The 20,747-nt window shown below is 45.1% G+C and overlaps 1 protein-coding gene across 1 annotated transcript in view; it reads left to right on the plus strand.

Moving 5' to 3' along the window:
- Positions 1-2,685: 2,685 nt before the first annotated feature.
- Positions 2,686-20,747, plus strand: part of CEP164 (centrosomal protein 164) — an 80,822-nt gene continuing 62,760 nt past the window's right edge. Inside the window, exons 1-3 of the mRNA XM_047752219.1 lie at positions 2,686-2,805; positions 11,606-11,708; positions 17,028-17,139. Coding sequence (XP_047608175.1) covers positions 11,627-11,708; positions 17,028-17,139 — 194 coding nt within the window. The 5' untranslated portion in view covers positions 2,686-2,805; positions 11,606-11,626. The remainder of the gene's footprint in view (positions 2,806-11,605; positions 11,709-17,027; positions 17,140-20,747) is intronic.

Raw genomic sequence — 20,747 nt, forward strand, 5'->3', positions numbered from 1 at the left:
CCACTGTGCCACCAAAGAACTCCAGAACATTTTTTAAAAAAATTGCACAGGCTTGACTACTTAAGTTTTTAAAAATTCTGTAGAATCAGATTTCTAGTATTCTAATTCTGGTTCTGCCACTTAGTAACTGGGAGACTCCAGGCTAAGTTACTTATTCTTTCTGTGTTTCAATTTTCTCCTTTGTAAAAAGGGGATAACAATAGCATATACTTTGAAATGTAGAAGTTAAATGAGATACTCCACGTAAAGCATTTAGAACAGTGCCTGGCATATTGTAGTACTCAATAAAGGTTAGCTATTAGTGTTTTTACCGCTACAACTTCTGAAAAAAATGACATTTACAGTAAAAAGATAGACTAGGAAACAACATTTATCACACAATAGACAAAGGGTAAATGTCCATAGCATACAAAGAGCTTCTACAAGTCAATAAAAACCCCCAATAACTTGGTAGAATATGAACTAAGAATGTTAACAGGTACTTGATAGAAGAAATTTAAATGGTCAATAAACATATGAAAAAAGTTCAACTATATTAGCAGTGAAAGAATCCAATTAAAACAATATTTAGATACTATCATTTTTTTGCCTCTCACTTTGGTAATATTTAGTGTTGGTGAAGGTGTTGGTTGAACTGTAAATCATTCCATTTTTAGAGAGAAATTTGGCAATATCTGTTAAAATGTAAAAAATGTAAACTCTGAACAAAACCACTTCTAGGATCCTGGCCAACAAAAATCCAACAACATTTTTAGCATCATTTACAACATCAAAACTTTGGATAGAAGTTGGAAGCAAAAAACAATGATTGTCAACATGGACATGAGACGTTTAAGTAATGGAAGCCCATGTAACCATTATAAAGAATGGAGTAGGAGTTTCTGCCGTGGCTCAGCGGAAATGAATCTGACTGGTATCCACAAAGACGCAGGTTCGATCCCTGTCCTCCCTCACTTAGTGGGTTAAGGATGCGGCGTGCCATGAGCTGTGGTGTAGGTTGCAGTCGTGGTTCGGATCTGCCATTGCTGTGACTGTGGCATAGGCTGGAGGCTACAGCTCTGATTGGATCCCTAGCCTGGGAACCTCCATATGCCACGTGTGAGGCCCTAAAAGATTAAAAAAAAGGAATAATTTATGAACACATCTTGGAAGTTGTTTATGACATGGTAAATGAGAGGAGCACATTGAAGAACAATATATATGTTATGATCTCATTTCTGTAAAAATTAAAAAGTATGCACATGTGCATTTACATGTATGCATATAAATTTACGTCTGCATAAGCATTACATGTGTGAAATTCTCAGTCTCTTCCTTACTCATTGAGTATATTACTGGCATATCAATTGGTATGTCATTTTTGTTATTTTCCCCCAAAGACTTGCTTTCTTAATTGTATTTGCCTAAGGGCATTTAAAAATTAGTTTGCATTTCTGAGTGCAAACCTATAGGGAAACCTGATAAAATGCAAATTGCTTATCTATTTGGGGTAAACTCATTAATTCCAGAGTAACCTTTATTTTATTAGCTTTCCCCATGGGAGAATAAGGGACACAAACTAAGGAACAAAAGTTAAGAATTTTGATGGCAATTAATGTCAACTAGATGGATTGCAAGTTCTTGGATAAAGGGACAAAATATGCAAAAGGTTTTTGAATCTCGGTTTTATGCAGGGTCTGTGGTGGAGAAACTGATGCCCTCTCAGAGTCCCTTCCCAGTCTGGTCCCTTGGGCCCTCTGCAAGACTTTTAAGGAGTGTGGAAGGGGAAGGGGAGCTGTGATTTGTCATCTGTCGGCAGAAAAAAGGAAGTACAGGCCAAACTGCCACAGAAAAGATCTGAAGATAAACATGAAAAATACATTCTGGATATCTGCTTTGGGATCCGCAGGAACAGCAGTCTGAGTTCCCCATTCTGGCATCAGGTTTGAGTGGTGCTGGGACTAATTTCAGGAGTTAGTTAGCAGGGCCAGGTGCATCTCCACAGCGGAGCCTGTCAAGAGCTGCTCCAGGTGCTCCATCCTCCTCTCCAAATGAGTACCTTTTCACTTTTCAGCGTCCCAGTTTTCCCAGTGATGTAATGGCCAGAGCTGTCTTTGCTCCTCTTAACTTCTCCCAGAGGTTGAGGACACATGAGAGACAGGAAGATTTGCGCTTGTGCAAACAAAACTAAAGATTTTGAAATTACATTAGTAGCAAACTTTCTGCCAGACAGGGTGTGTGGAAGGGCTACACACTGTGCCAATTTTTTTTTCTCCTTAAACAGACTCTGTGAAATAGTTATGGCAGATATTTATTCCTTTTTAGCAGACATGCAAATTGAGCCCTGAGCTCTGGTAAAAAGATGGACAGTGGTCTCATAACTCCTGGGTAGGTTCAATGATGTACGCATAGCACCTGCGAGCCTTTTTTGTGTAGTTAATTCACATTACTGTCAATCATCGTGAATGAGCTTTTCCTGCCCGGGAAGAAATTCCCCTCATACCTAAATTCAGAACTCTTTTAATCCCTTGTAGAACCACAACTATCTTGGACTACGTCTCCCATCGTGCAACGGGAAACGTGCAGCCCCTACGTGAGCTGACGGGACCTCTAACCAATCCAATGCTAGAGCTCGTATTCGGCGACCTATTATCTGCGGGTAGAGGCAGGACTCTCAGTTGCTAAGTTGTTACCCTTTCCGGAAGTGGTTGTTGGTCGCTGCAAGGCAACACCCCGGCGTCCCTGGAAGCGGGGAGCCGGGGTGGTGCTGGGGAAGCTGTTCGGAGCCGGGAGCCAGCGTCCAGGGTCTCCCGGGGTGGGGGCCAGGTGAGGACACCCTCGAGGGAGGGGTTGGCTGGCGGGGAAAGAAGGGAAGCGGGAGAGTCGAGGCACACTCGTGTGCTACTGAGCGGGATGTGCACAAGTGTGGGCGGGAACTGAGGGAAGAAGTGAAGATAGGGTTGGGTCAGTGCGCCTTTTTTCCAAAATATGAATGGTGGAAGGGCCATGCTGGCGGAGCGGTGAGAATCGGCCCTGGGCGACGAGTGTGAGCTTGCGGGGGTGTTCGTTTGTTTGCCCTGTTCCGAGTTAGTTTGCGAGGCGGTCTTTCTGAACCCTGCTTGAACATCTTTCCGGTGGGGATGCTTCCCCACATGTCCGAATCACGGCTGGCCCAATCTCTGCCGTCCTTTGGCCAGCTGGAGAAGTTTTTTTGTTTTCGTTTTTTTCCTTTCCTTGAGTTGATTCAGAAATCTGCCTTCTCCGCCTGGAACTACTCCCCTCCCTTTCCGTGCATAACTCCTCTCTCCCGGGTTTCCTAACCCAGCCCCCGCTCATCGGCCTTTGCAGGCCCGTCCTTTCTACTCACCACACTCCTGGGTGATTTCATCTAGAGTTTCAGTTACTGTCTACTTAACGGTTACTCCCAAACGATGGCTCCTGCCAGATCTCTTTTCTTGAACTCCGACTTGCTTACTGATCATCCCCAACTGAATGCGGCCCCAGCCTTCCTATTCCCCCGGATCTGATCCTCGTTTGTAGTTCCTGTCTAATGAAGGACTTCACCCTTAACTCGGTCGTTTCGGCACCGGGAATTCATTCTTCTAATACATACAGTGAACATTTGCTGGACATTTCCTGTATCTAGGCAGCACGCTGGCTGGGGCTGTCGGGCGAGGGATAGATGTGAATAATCAAAATATACTTGCTGAGACTGGCCACCGGCCTCTCCCTCACTTGCTGCAGACATCAAGTACTGGGTTTCTGCCTGCTGATATCCCTGGAATCTGGCCTTCTTTTCCATTCTCACAGCCACTGACAATTCATAATTTCTTGCTTGTGTCTTCAGGATAATTTTGTTTTTTGCTTTTTTGGGGGGTGCGTACCTGGGGCATATGGAGGTTGACAGGCTAGGGGTCAAATTGGAGCTGTAGCGGCTGTCTTGTGCCACAGCTACAGCCACGCAGATCTGAGCCATGTCTGTGACCTACACCACAGCTTACAGCAATGCTGGATCCTTAATCCACTGAGCAAGGCCAGGGATGGAACTTGTGTCTCATGGATACTCTTCAGATTAGTTACTGCTGAGCCATGCTGGGAATGCCTCCTTTTTTTTTCTTTTCTGAATAAATTTTATGGCCACACCTGCAGCACATTGACATTCCTGGGCCAGGGATTGAATCCACACCACAGCTGTGACCTATGCGGCAGCTACAGCAACGCCGGATCCTTTAACTCACTGCACTGGGCTGGATTGAACCCGCACTGGGGCTGCAGCGACCCAGGCTGCTGCAGTTGGATTCATAACCCACCATGCCACGGTGGGAACTCCAGGATAACTTTCTAAGTGACCCCTGTGCCCCTGTTCTTGCCCTCCTCCAGTTAGTTCTATATAGCTGTCAGAATCATCCGTCTAAACTACAGATTTGGTCAGGCCACTCTCCTTTGTGAAATTTTGTGATGGCTCCTCATCATATAGGATTCAGCTTCAAGCCTCCGAAGCCCCTTCCTTGCCTTCCAATGTCGTTCTTGCTCCTGCCACCCCTCCCATTGTCCCTTGTGGCTGGTCATGTCAGAATGGTTAGGAACCCAGGGCTTTGGAGTCAGATGTGGATGCATTCATGTTCTGCTATGCCATTTACTAGCAGTGAAACCTTGGGCAGTTTTAAAAAAAATTTTTAAAAACTTGCTGAGTTTTCTTTTTTGAAGAGGGGTAATCTCTATTCAGCTGAGAGGTTGAGATGAGATGATGTATATATATAGAATTAGTTCAGTTCTTGGAATATAAGCTTTTGTTGTCATCATTAATTCCCCGCAACTACCACATATATCCTCTCTTCTGCCTCTTTGTTAATGCTGTCTTTTTTTTTTTTTTTTTGTCTTTTTAGCTATTTCTTGGGCCGCTCCTGCGGCATATGGAGGTTCCCAGGCTAGGGGTCGAATTGGAGCTGTAGCCGCCGGCCTACGCCAGAGCCACAGCAATGCGGGATCCGAGCTGCATCTGCAACCTACACCACAGCTCACAGCAACGCTGGATCCTTAACCCACTGAGCAAGGCCAGGGACTGAACCCACAACCTCATGGTTCCTAGTCGGATTCATCAACCACTGCGCCACGACGGGAACTCCAATGCTGTCTTCTGCTTCAAATAACCTTACTCCCTTATCGTGTGAACTCCTGCTTATCCTTCAAGAACCATCTCCATGGTCCTCTACTCTGATTGCCTTTGCTTTTGTGTCCTGTTATATTTTCTGTTAGGATGCACTTAATACGCTATATAGTCACGTGTTTAAATATGTGGCTTCACAAGTAGGCTGAGCTAGAGTGTTATCAGGTTTGTAGCCCTGACAGGTGTTCAGTAAGTGCTTGTTAGGTGTCTAAATGGCCTCCACTTTATAGTCCTGGTACTAGATCTGTCCTCTGGAAGAATATAGAGTAGCCCTTTAAATAAGTGAATGAGAATAACAACAACCAACATTTGAGATCTTACTATGTTTTGAGTATTTTACATGTATTGACTCATTTAATCCTCACAGTTCTTTTAGAGAGACATTATTATTATCCCCACTTTACAGATAAGGAAAACTAGGGCATCTTGCCCAGCTGGTAAATGGCAGAGCTGAGATCCAATGCCAAGAATGTTCTAAAACCCTGTTCTCGTTACCCCTGCGTAATCAACTCATGTCTTCCACGTTCTCCTCAGTGCCTTCTCCAATTAATCTTTTCTTTTTCTGTGGCAAATTAACTTCATAATTGTTCAAGCAAGGTGGAAGAAGTAAATATTCAGGGAACCCTAAGTATGCGTGTGTGTGTTTGTGTGGTCTGTTAGCATGCAGGCGTGGAAAACTTTTTGGCTCTGCCCATCACATCAGACCACGGTGTTGAGGGATTGGGAGATAGTGACATGTATTGAAGGGAGCTGGGGATACTTAGCTTGGAGTAGAGATGCCTCGGGTGTTCTGTGGGTCCAGAGTGTAGAACAGGACAAATGGGAGGAAATTTCTTAGAAATAGATTTTTGGCTTAATCTTGAGAAAGACCTGTTCATAGTTAAGAATGGTCTAACTGTGGAATTGACATCTAACTATAGTAATACTGTTACTTTATTTAACAGTTTTGTGTCCCAGAAACTATGCCAGGCACTTTACAAGTGTTATCATCACATTTCATCTTCAAGCAACTTTTTGATGTAGCTTTTTGTGATTATTTGAATTATACACACCTGAGGTTATTAAGGCTTAGAGCAGTGAAGGACTTTGCCTAAGGTCATATAGCTGGTAAGTGAGAAAGCTGGAATTGAATTCAGGTGTTTCTGGCCCTCAGACTGGTGCTGTGACCACTGTGCTATCACTTAAAAGCATAGAGAAGAAAAATTTGGCATGAGAAGGGTGATTGCAGCAAAGCTCTTATGGGCTTTTTCTGGCTCTTGAGATTCTTTGGTTGTGTGTTAGTAACTTAGAGCACTGTCCAGACTCCTACATTTGCATAGCTTTTTTTTTTTTTTTAAATCTTTTGTCTTTTTAGGGCCGTACCCATGGCATATGGAGTTTCCCAGGCTAGGGTTCTAATGGGAGCTGTTACTGCTGGCCCACGCCAGAGCCACCGCAACAACAGATCTGAGCCGCGTATGCGACCCACACCACAGCTCATAGCAATGCCAGATCCTTAGCCCACTGAGCAAGGCCAGGAATGGAGCCTGAAACCTCATAGATCCTAGTTGGATTCGTTTCTGCTGCACTGTGATGGGAACTCCTGCATAGCTTATTATAGGCTTGGTTGGAAAATGTGGAGGGAGGCAGGGGCATGGCCCTTAGCAGTCTGGTTTAACGAGACAGGTAGAACATGTTCTCATGAAAAAGTACTGTTGAAAAAGATGCCTGGGAACAGAGGAAACTGTGTCCTTTGTGCTGAGGTAGTTATAAGTTGACAGGAGAGGCTGTGGCTACCCAGGGAGGGCTTCCTGGAGGAGGTGTATGAGCCCTTCCTTTTTTGCTAGATGCTGGACTGGGCAGGAGATGGGTAAGGACAGTTGGGTGTCCCTCCCCCACAACTCTCTGGTTCACAGTGAGTCTCAGGCCTGGTGGCAAGCACATCTCATCCATCCGTCAGTGAATGCTGCATGGAGTACGGTGTTGGCGCTTCTGAAGCCACATCTAGGCTGCCATGATTGACAGTGATGTCCCTCATGGTCTCAGGCTTGGAGGGAAATACTAGGACATGTGCTGTGTATCTGCTGTGCTGATCTCAGAGCTGCTTTCTCAGATGTCTCATCTTCTCCCCGCCCCAAACCACTCTAGCCCAAGTTATTATCACCTCCCATCTAGACTGGCTTACGGTTTTCTGCTGGATCTCTCTGCAGCCACTCTGATTTGCCCGTGCTCATTCTTCTGGTAGGACACCTTTTTCTTTCTTTGTCTAGTGAATACTACTCATTCTTCATTTCCTAGCACAGGCTTCATCTAAATCAGGCTCATTTCTTTCAGCGCTCTTACCTCATTTAAAATTATACACTTATCTGTGACCGGCACGAGACTGTAGCTCCAGGGAAGTAGCAGCTGAATCTGTTTTTTTTTTTTTTTTTTGGCCGTGCCCATGGGCCAGGGATGGAACCCACACCACAGTAGTGACCTGAGCTACTACAGTGCCAGTGCCAGATCTTTAACCTGCTGAGCCACAGGAGAAGGCCCTATTTTTATTTTTTTATTTTATGTCTTTTTTTTTTTTTTCTGTTTCTTGGGCCGCTCCCGCGGCATATGGAGGTTCCCAGGCTAGGGGTCGAATTGGAGCTGTAGCCACCGGCCTACACCAGAGCCATAGCAACGCGGGATCCGAGCTGCATCTGCAACCTACACCACAGCTCACGGCAACGCAGGGTCCTTAACCCACTGAGCAAGGCCAGGGATCGAACCTGCAACCTTATGGTCCCTAGTCGGATTTGTTAACCACTGAGCCACAACGGGAACTCCAAGAAGGCCCTGTTTTTAATCACCCTTGTGTCTCTAGTGCCCAGCAATAAATAAACTTAGTAGGTGCTCAGATATTTCTCAAGTGAGTAAATGATCTCCAGTAGCCATTGAACAAATACGGTTTCTCTTCCACTACCTTCCTCATTCCTGTAATTCCTGTTTTTTTTTGGCCTTGTCTTTGCCCACATCTTTCCTGAAGCCACGCAAGGCAAGCTAAGAAGGCAGACTTGAGCCCACCCATGGTTTAATTTTTTTCTGACAGAAGATTTGTTTGACATTTGAGTGATCCAGGAATTTAAATTTCGACATTCTGCCCGAACATTAAGTAGTTAAACATAGGCAGTTATGTAAATAGCTAATTAGGCGTTTTGCCACCAGGACAGAAATTTTTTAAATTGAAGTATATAGTTAATTTACAATGTTGTGTTAATTTCTGCTGTGCAGCAAAGTGGTTCAGTTATACGTGTGTGTGTGTATATATATACACACACACATTCTTTTTAAAAAAATATTCTTTTCCACAATGATTTATCATAGGACAATGAATATAGTTCTCAGTGCTATATGGTAGGATCTCATTGTGTACCCTCTCCATGTGTAAGAGGTTACATCTGCTAACTCCAATCTCCTACTCCTTCCCTCTTCCATTTGCCTCCCTCTTGGCAACCACAGTCTGTTCTCCTTAGAAGACAGAGATTTTACCTATCCCATGCTTTCTGGAGATGGGGTTGTCTAGAAAGAGGTAACAATTCTCAAATGCAGAATTTCTCCAATTCTCTGAGGTTGTTGGCACAAGGCCTTGCAGAGATCACCGCCTGTTGAGTAATTTGGAGTCTGACGTTCAGGCCACGGTGATTCCTCCTTCCCTAGAAAGCCTTTCCCTTTTTCTTTCCCTCTCCTCCTCACTCATAGGATTAAAGATTCCGAGGACTCCTTAAGCCACGTCTGTGGGCCACGTCTACTGCTCTGGTTCTTGGTACTTTTCTCCTCTGCTTTTTCAGAGCCGAGCCCTGCTCATCTCTGACTATGTCTGTGGAGGCTTAAGTATTATGTCCGCAGGGTGTTAGTGGTTCTTAGGATGCGGAGCAGATTGTCGCTTGGGCTTAAGTACTGCAGGGAAGAATGCATCTTCCTTCAGCCTTTCTTCTGAGGCACCAAGTTACTGCTTGGAGGAGTCGTGGTGGGAAGAGAGATGGCAGAGCCTGGCTCCCTCGGGTCTGGTACCTGACAAAGGGCACCATCTTCTGTGAGTTCAAAGTCAAGACACCTCCCTTGCCCATCTCTTAGCTGCCAGAGGGCAGAGAGGGCCACAGGATGGTCCCTCAGACATCCTTTGCTGTTTATCAGGGGCCCCTCTCCAGGGGTCTTGGAACAGATTCAGAGTCACCAGGTCCGGCTGTTCCCTGAGCACTCATTAGAGGCCGGGTTATGACCGCCTTTTTTTTTTTCTTTCTTTCTGCCTGCACCTTTCTTGCTATGGCATGTGGAAGTTCCTGGGCCAGGGATCAAACCTGTGCCACAGCAGTGACCCAAGCCGTAGCAGTGACGTGAGGTCTTTAACTCACTGCACCACCAGGGAACTCCCTTTTCTTTCTTTCTTTCTTTCTTTTCTTTTTTTTTTTTTTGGTCTTTTTACAGCAGCATATAGAGATTCCTAGGCTAGGGATTGAATTGGAGCTATAGCTGCCATCCTATGCCACAGTCACAGCAACGTGGATCTGAGCCGCATCTGTGACCTACACCACAGCTCACGGAACCTTAACCCACTGAGCAGGGTCAGGGATTGAACCCACATCCTCCTGGATATTAATCACAACTCATGGCAACGCTGGATCCTTAACCCACTGAGTGAGGCCAGAGGTGGAACCTGTGTCTTCCTGGATACTAGTCAGGTTCGTTAACCACTAAGCCACAACTGGAACTCCCCTTGACTGCTTTTTTTTTGGTCTTTTTAGAGCTGCACCCGCGGCATATGGAGGTTCCCAGGCTAGGGGTTGGATCAGAACTACAACTGCTGGCCTATACCACAGCCACAGCAATGTGGGATCTGAGCCGCATCTGTGACCTACACCACAGCTCATGGAACCTTAACCCACTGAGCAGGGTCAGGGATTGAACCCACATCCTCCTGGACACTAATCAGGTTTGTTAACTGCTGAGCCACAACGGGAACTCCCCCCTCCTGCCTTTTGGTGATGAGATCTTTCTGCTCACTTTCCCTGCTGTGAGGTCTGTGTCATGCTCGGTGGAACAGTGACAGGTTCTGAAGAGGTGGTACAGGAGAGTCAGGACTGCTCCTTCAGGCTCCCTTTGGTCACACTCGTGTGGCTGACACTGCTTTGGTTGGGGAGGCACTCCAAAGGGCTGTCCACAGCAGCCACTTTACAGGGTGACTTGTTCCTGTCATTGGGCTTCAATGTGGGATGTGTCACAGGGGAGAGCTGCTGTGACCTGGGGCTCTGAGGCAGTTGCAGGAGTAGGAATGTGGAGGGAGGAGAAGCTCTAGAACCTTACCGGCTTGTCAGTTGAAGAACGTGGCACTGCCCAGCCCTGGAGCTGGGGACCTTGGATTCAGGTTGGATTCCTTCCAACCAGTCCTCCCCCCATCCACCCCACTCCCCCACATCCTGGTCCTATTAAACCTACCATCACAGCATCCTCATGTCTGTCCCTTCTCCATTCCCACTGCTTCTGCCCTAGTTTAAGACTTCATTGTCTTTCTCCCGGACCTCAGCCTCCTCAGTGGTTTTCCTGATGCCAGTCTCTCATTGCTCCAATCGAGCCATGCCACTCCTACCAGAGTTCTCGCCCCGATAAATGGCCACTCTGCCACTTGCTTCCACCAAAACTCACAGAGACTCCCATCTGCTATGGGGCAGTCGAGGCCCGTCAGCATCACTCACCAGGCTCTCCAGGGCCAGTCCTGGACCTGGCTCCTACCCTGGCCCTGCCCTGCACGCTGGCATCGGTGCTCCAGAACACGCTGCCTGAAGTGCTGTTCCCTCTGCCCAGGAGTCCTCTCTCCACAGTGAGAACTCTTGTCAGCCTCTGGTACCCAGCTCCTTGGCAAAGCCTTCCTTCATGCCTTTGGGGCGGTAGGTTACTTCCAGCAGGACCTGTTTTTTTCCTTCTACTACTATTGAAGTTGTTGATGTTGCCTCCATTAGACTGTAAGCTCCTCGAGGGCACTGTTGAGTATAAATAGGGATGTGCAAATAGGGGTATGTGTTGGGCCAGTGTGACTATACTGGGTTGCGTTGGTTTATGGGGGTGTGTGTGATACTAGTTATTTGAGAGTGTCGCTAGGTTTTCTAGTGGGGGTCCTAGACTATTAGTTCTTAACTCCTATCTGCGGGGGCTATGTATGAAAACATTCTTGAGAGAGTTGAGTTTTTGGCTCTTTTGTGGTCCACAGAGACTTTAGCAAGTCTTTTTTTTTGGGGGGGGAGGGTGTCTCAGAGAGCTTTCCCAGGTGCAGAGGTTATAAGGCCTGAGTTCTGAGCTGTTGGTCCCACCCTCCACCCTCCCTGGCCTCTGGAAAATCCCCGGCTCAGTTGGCCTGCAGGGGCTGGTCTGGCCCAGGCGCTTCACAACCGCTCCAGCTCCACCCCTCCAAGCTGGGACACTGACTTTCTCTCTGGGTTGGGTGTCTCTGGGATCTAGGTGTTGAAGCCCACACCAGTCATGGCTGGAAGACCCATTCGCATAGGAGACCAGCTGGTTCTGGAGGAAGATTATGATGAGACCTACATCCCCAGTGAGCAAGGTAAGAGGCCTGGGTGGATTGTAATAGTTCTTTGAAGGCAATTATGTCTGGTTTATTTCGCTCTTTCCAGTGCAAAGTATGGTACACGTACCAGGCTGCTCAGTATATTTGGGTTAGATCAGAGGTTAGCAGACCCCATGAGCCTAACCTGGCATAATGCTTGTTCCTGGGCCAGGGTTTAAACCATGTATCGCAGCAACCCAGGCCACAGCAATGACAGCGCTGGATTCTTAACCCACTAAGCCACCAGGGAACTCTTGTAAATAAAGTTTTATTAGAAAATGCCACATTTATCTGTTTATGTCTTGTTTATGGCTTCTTTCATGCTACAAGAGCAGAGCTGAATAGTTGTGACAGAGACCCTGTGACCCACAAAGCCTAAAATATTTGTTTGTTTGGTGACCTTGGGTCAGATCAATGATTAATTTTAAATGAAAATATAGGAGGGGATAACATGAAATACAGTGTGTTCTAAGGCCAGGAGAAACCTGATTGCTTAAGAACAAATGAAAGCTGGGTTTTTTAAAAACAACAATAATAAAATTTATTCAGTGCTGCTGTGTGCCAGTCTCTTAACTAAGAACTTTACATGTATTAACTCTTCAACCCTCGTAGCAACTCCTTGCGTTAGGTACTGTCATTATCCCCATTTTACAGATGAGGAAACAGAGGCTGGAAAGGTTAATTAACTTCCCTGTGGTCACACAGTTTGCTAATCAGGGCAGCTAGGATCCACACCCAGGTATTCCAGCTCCTGGGCCTGTACTTTGAAGCACTATGCTGTTCTGGGGGGTGAAGATTGCTTTGAAATTTCTCATGAGTTTGGACCTGGACACACAGACTTTGGTTAGAGTTTAGATGGTTTGTGAACCAGTTTGGGGAAGAACTCTTGCCTATGTAGGAGTCCCACATTAGGAAAGGATAGGATTTGGTATTGTGTAGGATTTTTGTTTGTTTGCCACGTAGAATTTTTTTTTTTTTTGTCTTACTAGTACCTAATAAGGCTGAAATGTGCTCATTGCTCTTCTTTTTTTAAACTTTTCTTGGTTATTTTGTTCATTTTATCTCTCCAGGAGATTTAGAATCACCCTATTTCTAGGGAGGGCTGTGTGTCAGGTAACTGTTGGTATTTTAGAGAAAACTGTGTTAAATTTATGAATGAACCTGGGGAGGATTGACATCTCTATGCAGTTAAGTCACACCTCCGGGTCATTTTGGCTGTTCCTGTCCGAGAACAGTGTATTCCTTTCTGTTTGTGTCTTTTTTGTGTTCTTTAGGAGTGACTTAACATTTTCTTCATCTTGGGGTTGTTTGTTTTTTTTTTTTTTTTTTTTTTTTTGGCTGTGCCTGAGGCATGTGGAAGTTCCTGGGCCAGGGATTGAACCTAAGCCACAGCAGTAAAAATGCCAGATCCTTTAACTGGTATTGTTAATATTAAAAATTATTTAACCACTAGGCCATCAAGGATCTCCTTCCTCATCTTGGTTTTAAACATTTCTTGCTCAGTTTATTTCTTTTTTTATAATGATTTTTAAGTTTTCCATTATAGCTGGTTTATAGTGTTCTGTCAGTTTTCTACTGTACAGCAAGGTGACCCAGTCACACATATCTTTTCCCACATTATCATGCTCCATCATAAGTGACTAGATATAGTTCCAGTGCTATACAGCAGGATCTCATTGCTTATCCATTTCAAAGGCAATAGTTTGCATCTGTTAACCCCAAATTCCCAGTCCATCCCACCGCCTCCCCCTCCACAACCACAAGTCTGTTCTCCATGTCCATGAGTTTCACAACCCCAAGTCTGTTCTCCATGTCCATGAGTTTCTTTTCTGTGGAAAGGTTCATTTGTGCCATATCTGAGATTCCAGATATAAGTGATATCATATGGTATTTGTCTTTCTCTTTCTGAACTTCATTTAGTATGAGAGTCTCTAGTTCTATTCATGTTGCTGCAAATGGCATTATTTTGTTCTTTTTTATGGCTGAAGAGTATTCCATTGTGTGATATACCATATCTTCTTAATCCAATCATCTGTCAATGGACATTTAGTTTGTTTCCATGTCCTGGCTATTGTGAATAGTGGTGCAATGAACATGTGGGTGCATGTGTCTTTTTCAAGGAAAGTTTTGTCTGGATATATGCCCAAGAGTGGGATTGCTGGGTCACATGGTAGTTCTAGGTGTAGTTTTCTATGGTACCTCCATACTGTTTTCCATGGTGATTGTACCAATTTACATTCCCACCAACAGTACAGGAGGGTTCCCTTTTCTCCACACCCTCTCCAGCCTTTGTTATTTGTGGACTTATTAATGGTGGCCTTTCTGACTGGTGTGAGGTGGTACCTCATAGTAGTTTTGATTTTCATTTCTCTAATAATCAGTGATGTTTTTTCATGTGTTTGTTGGCCTTCTGTATATCTTCTTTGGAGAAATGTCTGTTCAGTTCTTTGCCAATTTTTCAGTTGGGTTGTTGGCTTTTTCCTATTGAGTTGTATAAGTTGTTTGTATATTTTAGAGATTAAACCCTTGTCAGTCGCATCATTTGAAATTATTTTCTTCCATTCTGTAAGTTGTCTTTTTTTTTTTTCTTTGTGTGCAAAAGGTTTTCGGTTTGATTAGGTTTATTTTTGCTTTTATTTATGTTGCTTTGGGAGACTGACCTGAGAAAACATCTGTAAGGTTGATGTCAGAGAATGTTCTGCTTATGTTCTCTTGTAGGAGTTTGATGGTGTCTTATGTTTAAGTCTTTAAGCCATTTTGAGTTTATTTTTGTGCAATGGTGTGAGGGTTTGTTCCAGTTTCATTGATTTACATGCAGCTATCCAGTTTTTTCCCAGCACCACTTGCTGAAGAGACTCTCTTTTCCCCATTTTATATTCTTGCCTCCTTTGTTGAAGATTAATTGACTGTAGGTGTCTAGGTTTATTTCTGGGTTCTCTATTCTGTTCCATTGGTCTGTATGTCTGTTTTGGTACCAGGACCACACTGTCTTGATGACTGTGGCTTTGTAATATTGCCTGAAGTCTGGTAGAGTGATGCCTCCTGCTTGGTTTTTGTTCCTCAGGATTGCTTTGGCAATTCTGGGTCTTTTGTGGTTCCATGTAAATTTTTGGCTTTTTTGTTCTAGTTCTGTGAAAAATGTCATGGTAATTTGATAGGGATTGCATTGAATCTGTAGATTGCTTTGGGTAGTATGGCCATTTTTACAGTATTAATTTTTCCACCTCAGGAGCATGGACTATCTTTCCATTTCTTTGAATCCTGTTTAATTTCCTTGATTAAAGTTTTATAGTTCTTTTATAGTTTCTTATATAAGTCTTTCACCTCCTTGGTCAAGTGTATTCCCAGGTATTTGATTTTTTTTGGGGGTACAATTTTAAAAGGTATTGTATTTTTGTATTCCTTTTCTAACATTTCATTGTTAGTATACAGAAATGCGACTGATTTCTGAATGTTAATCTTATATCCTGCTACTTTGCTGAATTTGTTGATCTGTTCGAGTAGTTTTTGGATCAAGTCCTTAGGGTTTTCTATATATAATATCATGTCACCTGCATGCAGTGGCAGTTTTACCTCTTCTCTTCCGATTTGGATACTTTTTCTTTTGTCTGCTTGCTGTGGCTGATACTTCCAGTGTTGAATAAGAGTGGTGAGAGTGGGCATCCTTGTCTTGTTTCAGATCTTAGAAGGCTTTCACCTTTTCTCCATTGAGTATTGTATTTGCTGTGGGTTTGTTGTAAATGGCTTTTATTATGTTAAGGTATATTCCCTTTGTGCCCACTTTGCTAAGAGTTTTTGTCATGAACGGATGTTGGACTAAGTTCATTTCTTAACTATTTTATCTTTTTTGGTTTGCTGTTATAATTGGGATCTAACTTTTTCTAAGGATATTTATAAAAACTTTCTGCTTAGTCAAGTGCAGACATGCTAAGCTTGAGACCCCATTTTCTCTTCCTGGCCTCTCAGCAGCTTCCCAATCAGCCTCCTGCTTCTCTTCCTGCCCTTCTCTAGTCTGTGCTTCACTTAGTACCAGAGGGGTCTTCCACTGTACAGCAGATCACATCCAGACCCTGCTTTTTATAACCTTCCATTAGACTGGGCATGGCACTCTTCAGTGGGTTGTGCAGGGCTCTGCCTGACTTGGCCCTGCCACCTGGCAAGGCTCACCTAGTGCTGCTCTCTCCCTCACTCTGTCGGCCACCTGGCCTTGCTAGCAGTCCCCAGACAGGCCAGGCTGCTACATGTCACAGGCCATTTGCACCTCCTCTTCTGCCTGGGCGCTCCCACTTTCCTCTGTGCTCTCTGTGGCTGGTTCTTTTGTTTCCTACTGGGTTAAGTGTCTCCATTCTGAGAGGTTTTCTGACCATTCCTTTAGAAGAAGGAGCTCCCCCTCCGCCTTAACACTATCTCATACCTCATTTACTTCCTTCATTACGTCTATCAGACGCTTTAATTCCTTGGGTATATATCTTTTTATGTTGTTACTGTTTACGTTACGTTTGTTTCTTCTTCCAGAATGTAAGCTCCATAAGGACAGAGGCTGTTTCTCTCTTAGTGATGGCACATGGTGACTGGTACATAAGAGACACTCAAAAAATATTTGTGAAATTAACATGTTAGTCCTTCACTAGCCAAATTCTGGCTGGTTCTTGTTGTCTTTGCTAGTCCCTGAGTGTGTCAGCCTCTGAAGTCCTCCACTGAGATGACCCATTAAGGACATGATAAAGGGTAGAGGTAGCAGCCAGATGAAGTGCTACATAGGGTGAGGTCTGAGAGGGACCTCAGTACAGAAGCTTCTGTCCTGACAGAGTTGGGATGTGCCACCCTCCTGGTAAGGGGAGGTGCCAGAAGCTCTCTGAGCCTCATAGTTTAGGGATGTTTATGGAGGCTTCCTCATGTAGGTATGATCACTTCTTAACTCATTTTCCAGCCCCTCTCTGGAGAATGGAGGTTGAGGCTGAAAATTCCAAGTTTCTCATTGTGGCTTGGTCTTTCTGGTGGCCAGGCCCCATCCAGGAACCCACCCAGAGTCATCTCATTGGGACACAAGGCTCTCCTGTCACTCAGGAAATTTCAAGGGCTTTAGGAGCTCTGTGTCAGAAATATTCACAGGAACCAGGGCAGATACACACACACACACGCGCGCGTGCACACACACACGTTTGTGTGTATCTTATTGTTTATGTAGGTATATATGTATCTTATTTATAGGTATATCTATGTCTTATTATTTCACAAGGTTGATTGTGATTTTTCCTTCTTTGCTTCCCCCTCTCCACCTCTCTTATCTTCCCACCCTTCTGTCCCTCCTTGCAGAAATTCTCGAATTTGCCAGAGAGATTGGTATTGATCCCGTAAAGGAACCAGAGCTGATGTGGCTGGCGCGGGAGGGCATTGTGGCCCCACTGCCTGAAGAGTGGAAACCATGGTGAGTCAGCATGGGTGCCGCCCTCTAGCTTGACCTGTCAGGCGGGGGGGCCTGGTACCGAGGATCCGCTTTAACTGGCTGCCTTCTGAAGCTTGTTCCGCATGAGTTGGGGACAGCACTGGGCCATCCCTGTGCCAGGCCACCTGATGCTTTGGGCCTGAGCCCAGGCTGCCTTGATGGTCCATGGTCCCTGGAAGGGTTCAGCACTGACATCCAGGGTCCCAGGCTATAAGCTGCTGCTCTGTGTCAGGCCCCCTAGTGCCAGCATCTGTTTCAGACACATGGAGGAGGTGTCATTGTTATTCTTTACAGACTGAACTGGAGAGTGACAATGCTGTACTCTCCTCAGCGTGTCCAGGGTGGATGCTGGTGCTGGAGAGGTTTGTGGTGAGGCTACGCAGACCAGCAGGGATTTCTCTCTTCTTGGACAGCCCAACCCTGAGTTCTTGTGACCTGGTCATGAATAGGTTCATATTTCCAGGGTCATTTGAGCTCTTTCTTTTTCTTTCTTTTTTTTTTTTTGTCTTTTCGTCTTTTTATGGCTGTACCCATGGGATATGGAGGTTCCCAGGCTAGAGGTCTAATCAGAGCTGTAGTTGCTGGCCTACACCACAGCCACAGCAATGCTAAACCCGAGCCACATCTGTGACCTACACCACAGCTCACAGCAACGGTGGGTCCTTAAGCCACTGAGCGAGGCCAGGGATCGAACCCCCAACCTCATGGTTCCTATTCGGATTCGTTTTCCCTGCGCCATGATGGGAACTCCCCATTTGAGCTCTTTGAATTGTGAGGAGCAGACACTCACTTCGGGGAGTAGAGGTTGATGGTGAGGAAGCAGACTGGCCGAGGTGGGACAGCTGCTGCTGGCTTCCCTGACCCCCTGCCAGGACTGCCAGTCCTGGGGATGCCGCTCTGATCTCCTCACAAGCACAGAGCTCTCTCCATGTTGTCTCCCTGTGGGTAGTGCCCTGAGCTGACTTCCTGCCATAGCATGGGATTGCCTGTGTTTGTCCCTAACTAACCCCCAGATGTCTCGGTTGGGGGGTCACCTCTTCCGCTGGGACTGTGTATTTCTGCACGCAAGGTGTAATTATCCTGTCCTTCTCTGGACCACTTCAAAACCACTGCCGCCATCGCCTTCCTCTTCCTGCTGCAGAGTCGTGGTCACTCCAGCTTCTCCGTGCTCGGCAGGCTCCCTGTTCTCTGGATCCTTTTAGCCGCCTTTCTTGGACTTTCTCCAGTTCCTGACGTCTTTCTTATAGTAAAGCCGTCAGCACTGCGCACAGTATTCCAGGTGCTGAGGACTCAGTTGTGTTTGTAGGAGAATCTGTCGTGGAGTGGTTTCTGTTTGGTTTGCAGTGTTCACCCTGGTAGCCACATTTGCCTTCTCACTCATCTCTTTCTTCTTTTTTCTTTGTGTTTTTGAGTTTGTGTATATCTGTGCTGTTCTGCTTTTGGGTGCATTTTTTTTTTTCTTATTTTGTTTCATTTCCTGGTCATTCCTGTGGCACATGGAAGTTCCTGGGCAAGGGATTGAACTTGCACCACAGCAGTGACAGTGCTGAATCCTTAACTGCTAGGCCAGCAGGGAACCCCTGGATACATTTTCTAATTAAAAACCACACGAGAGAATCAGTAGAATAATACCTTAATGTTCTCATCCTCTATAAATAAATGGCTGCAGTGATATAGAAGGAAACAAAAGGTGATGGAAGGAAGGAAACTGTCATTGACTGGGGGCCAGGGGACCTCATGTACCTGCTAGAGGAGGCTAATGTTCCCTCATCCTCCAGCATGAACCAGGATGGCATGAACTATTTCTCACTTTTTAAAGTAAGTCCTTGAAACTTATGTATATGTGTCATCTTTTACCTTTATTCCCATGACTAATTGCTGTTAATTGGTGAATTCCTTCCAGGTCTTTTAATCCTCCCTCCTGCCTGGCCCCCACTTATGTTTTATTTTTTAAACATAAGTGGTATGTGGTATACATTGGCTTTTCTTTCTTTTTTTTTTGGTCTTGTCCGTGGCATGTGTAAGTTCTCAGGCCAAGGATCAAACCCACGCCACAGCAGTGAGAGCAGCAGATCCTTAGCTGCTAGGCCACTAGGGAACTCCTACATTGGCTCTTCTGTGTTAGTGTGTGAAGGCCTACTTCAATCTTTATCAGCTGCATACTTCCCCATACATAGATGTACCATAACTTTATTAAAAAAAATTCCTGATTTACTTAACGACTCTTATATTGAAAAGTGTTTGGGTTTTTTTTCAACTTGACATTATGTGTGTGTCTATTTCTGGATTCTCTGTTCTCTCCCATTGATCTGATTTTCCGTTGTCTACCTTGACACCAAAGCCATACTGCCTTTCTTTCATTTTGCTTTTTAGGGTCACAACCATGTCTTGTGGAAGTTCCAAAGCTAGGGGTCAAATCAGAGCTACAGCTGCCGGCCAACCGCACAGCCACAGCAGTGCAGGATCCGAGCCATGTCTGCGACCTACACCATAGCTCACAGCGACACTGGATCCTTAACCTACTGAACGAGGTCAGGGATTAAACCCGCATCCTCATGGATACTAGTCAGATTTGTTTCTACTGTGCCACAGTGGGAACTCCCTGTTTTTGTTTTTGTTTTTGCATTTTATGGCTGCACCTGCAGCATGTGGAAGTTCCCAGGCTAGGGGTCAAATCAGAGCTTAAGGTACAGGCCATAGCCACAGCAATGTGGGATCCGAGCCGTGTCTGCGACCTGCACCACTGCTCATGGCAATGCCAGATCTTTAACTCACTGAGCAAGGCCAGGGATTGAACCTGCATCCTCATGGTTACTAGTTGGGTTCATAGTCCACTGAGCCACAGGGGGAATTCCCAATGCCATAACTGTCTTGATTACCATAGCTGTATTATAAATCTTGAAGTCATTTAAGGTATCTCCTCCTACGTTGTTCTCCAATTTCGAAGTCATATTCTAGGTCCCTTGCATTTCTGTATAAATTTTAGAATCAGTTTTTCAATTTCTACAAAAAAGTCCTATTAGAATTTTGATTGGGATCACATGGAGTCCATAAATCAATTTGGGAGAACTAACATCGCAAACAGTATTGAATCTTCCAACCTGTGAATACAATCTTGTCTCCATGTATTTAGGTTTTCTTTAATATCTCTAAGAAATCTTTTATAGCTTTTTTTTTTTTTTTGGTCTTTTTAGGGCCACACCCATGGCATGTGGAGGTTCCCAGGCTAGGGGTCTAATCGGAGTTGTAGCTGCCAGCCTACACCATGGCCATAGCAACTCAGGATCTGAGCTGAGTCTGTGACCTACACCACAGCTCACGGCAACCCAGGATCCTTAACCCACTCTTTTATAGTTTTTAATGTACATACCTTGCCCATATTTTGTCAGATTTATCTGTCTCTTTTTTGGTTGTGCCTGCAGCATGTGGAAGTTACCAGGCTGGGGACTGAACCTGAGCCACTGCAGGCACTGAGAGTGCCAAATCCTTAACCCACTGTGCGGCAAGGGAACTTGGAGATTTATCTCTTTTTTTGATGCTTCTGTAAATGGTACCTTTTAAAATATTATTTTCCAGTTGTTGGTTGCATT

Source organism: Phacochoerus africanus, chromosome 11 (assembly GCF_016906955.1).
Source record: "Phacochoerus africanus isolate WHEZ1 chromosome 11, ROS_Pafr_v1, whole genome shotgun sequence".
NCBI lineage: Eukaryota > Metazoa > Chordata > Mammalia > Artiodactyla > Suidae > Phacochoerus > Phacochoerus africanus.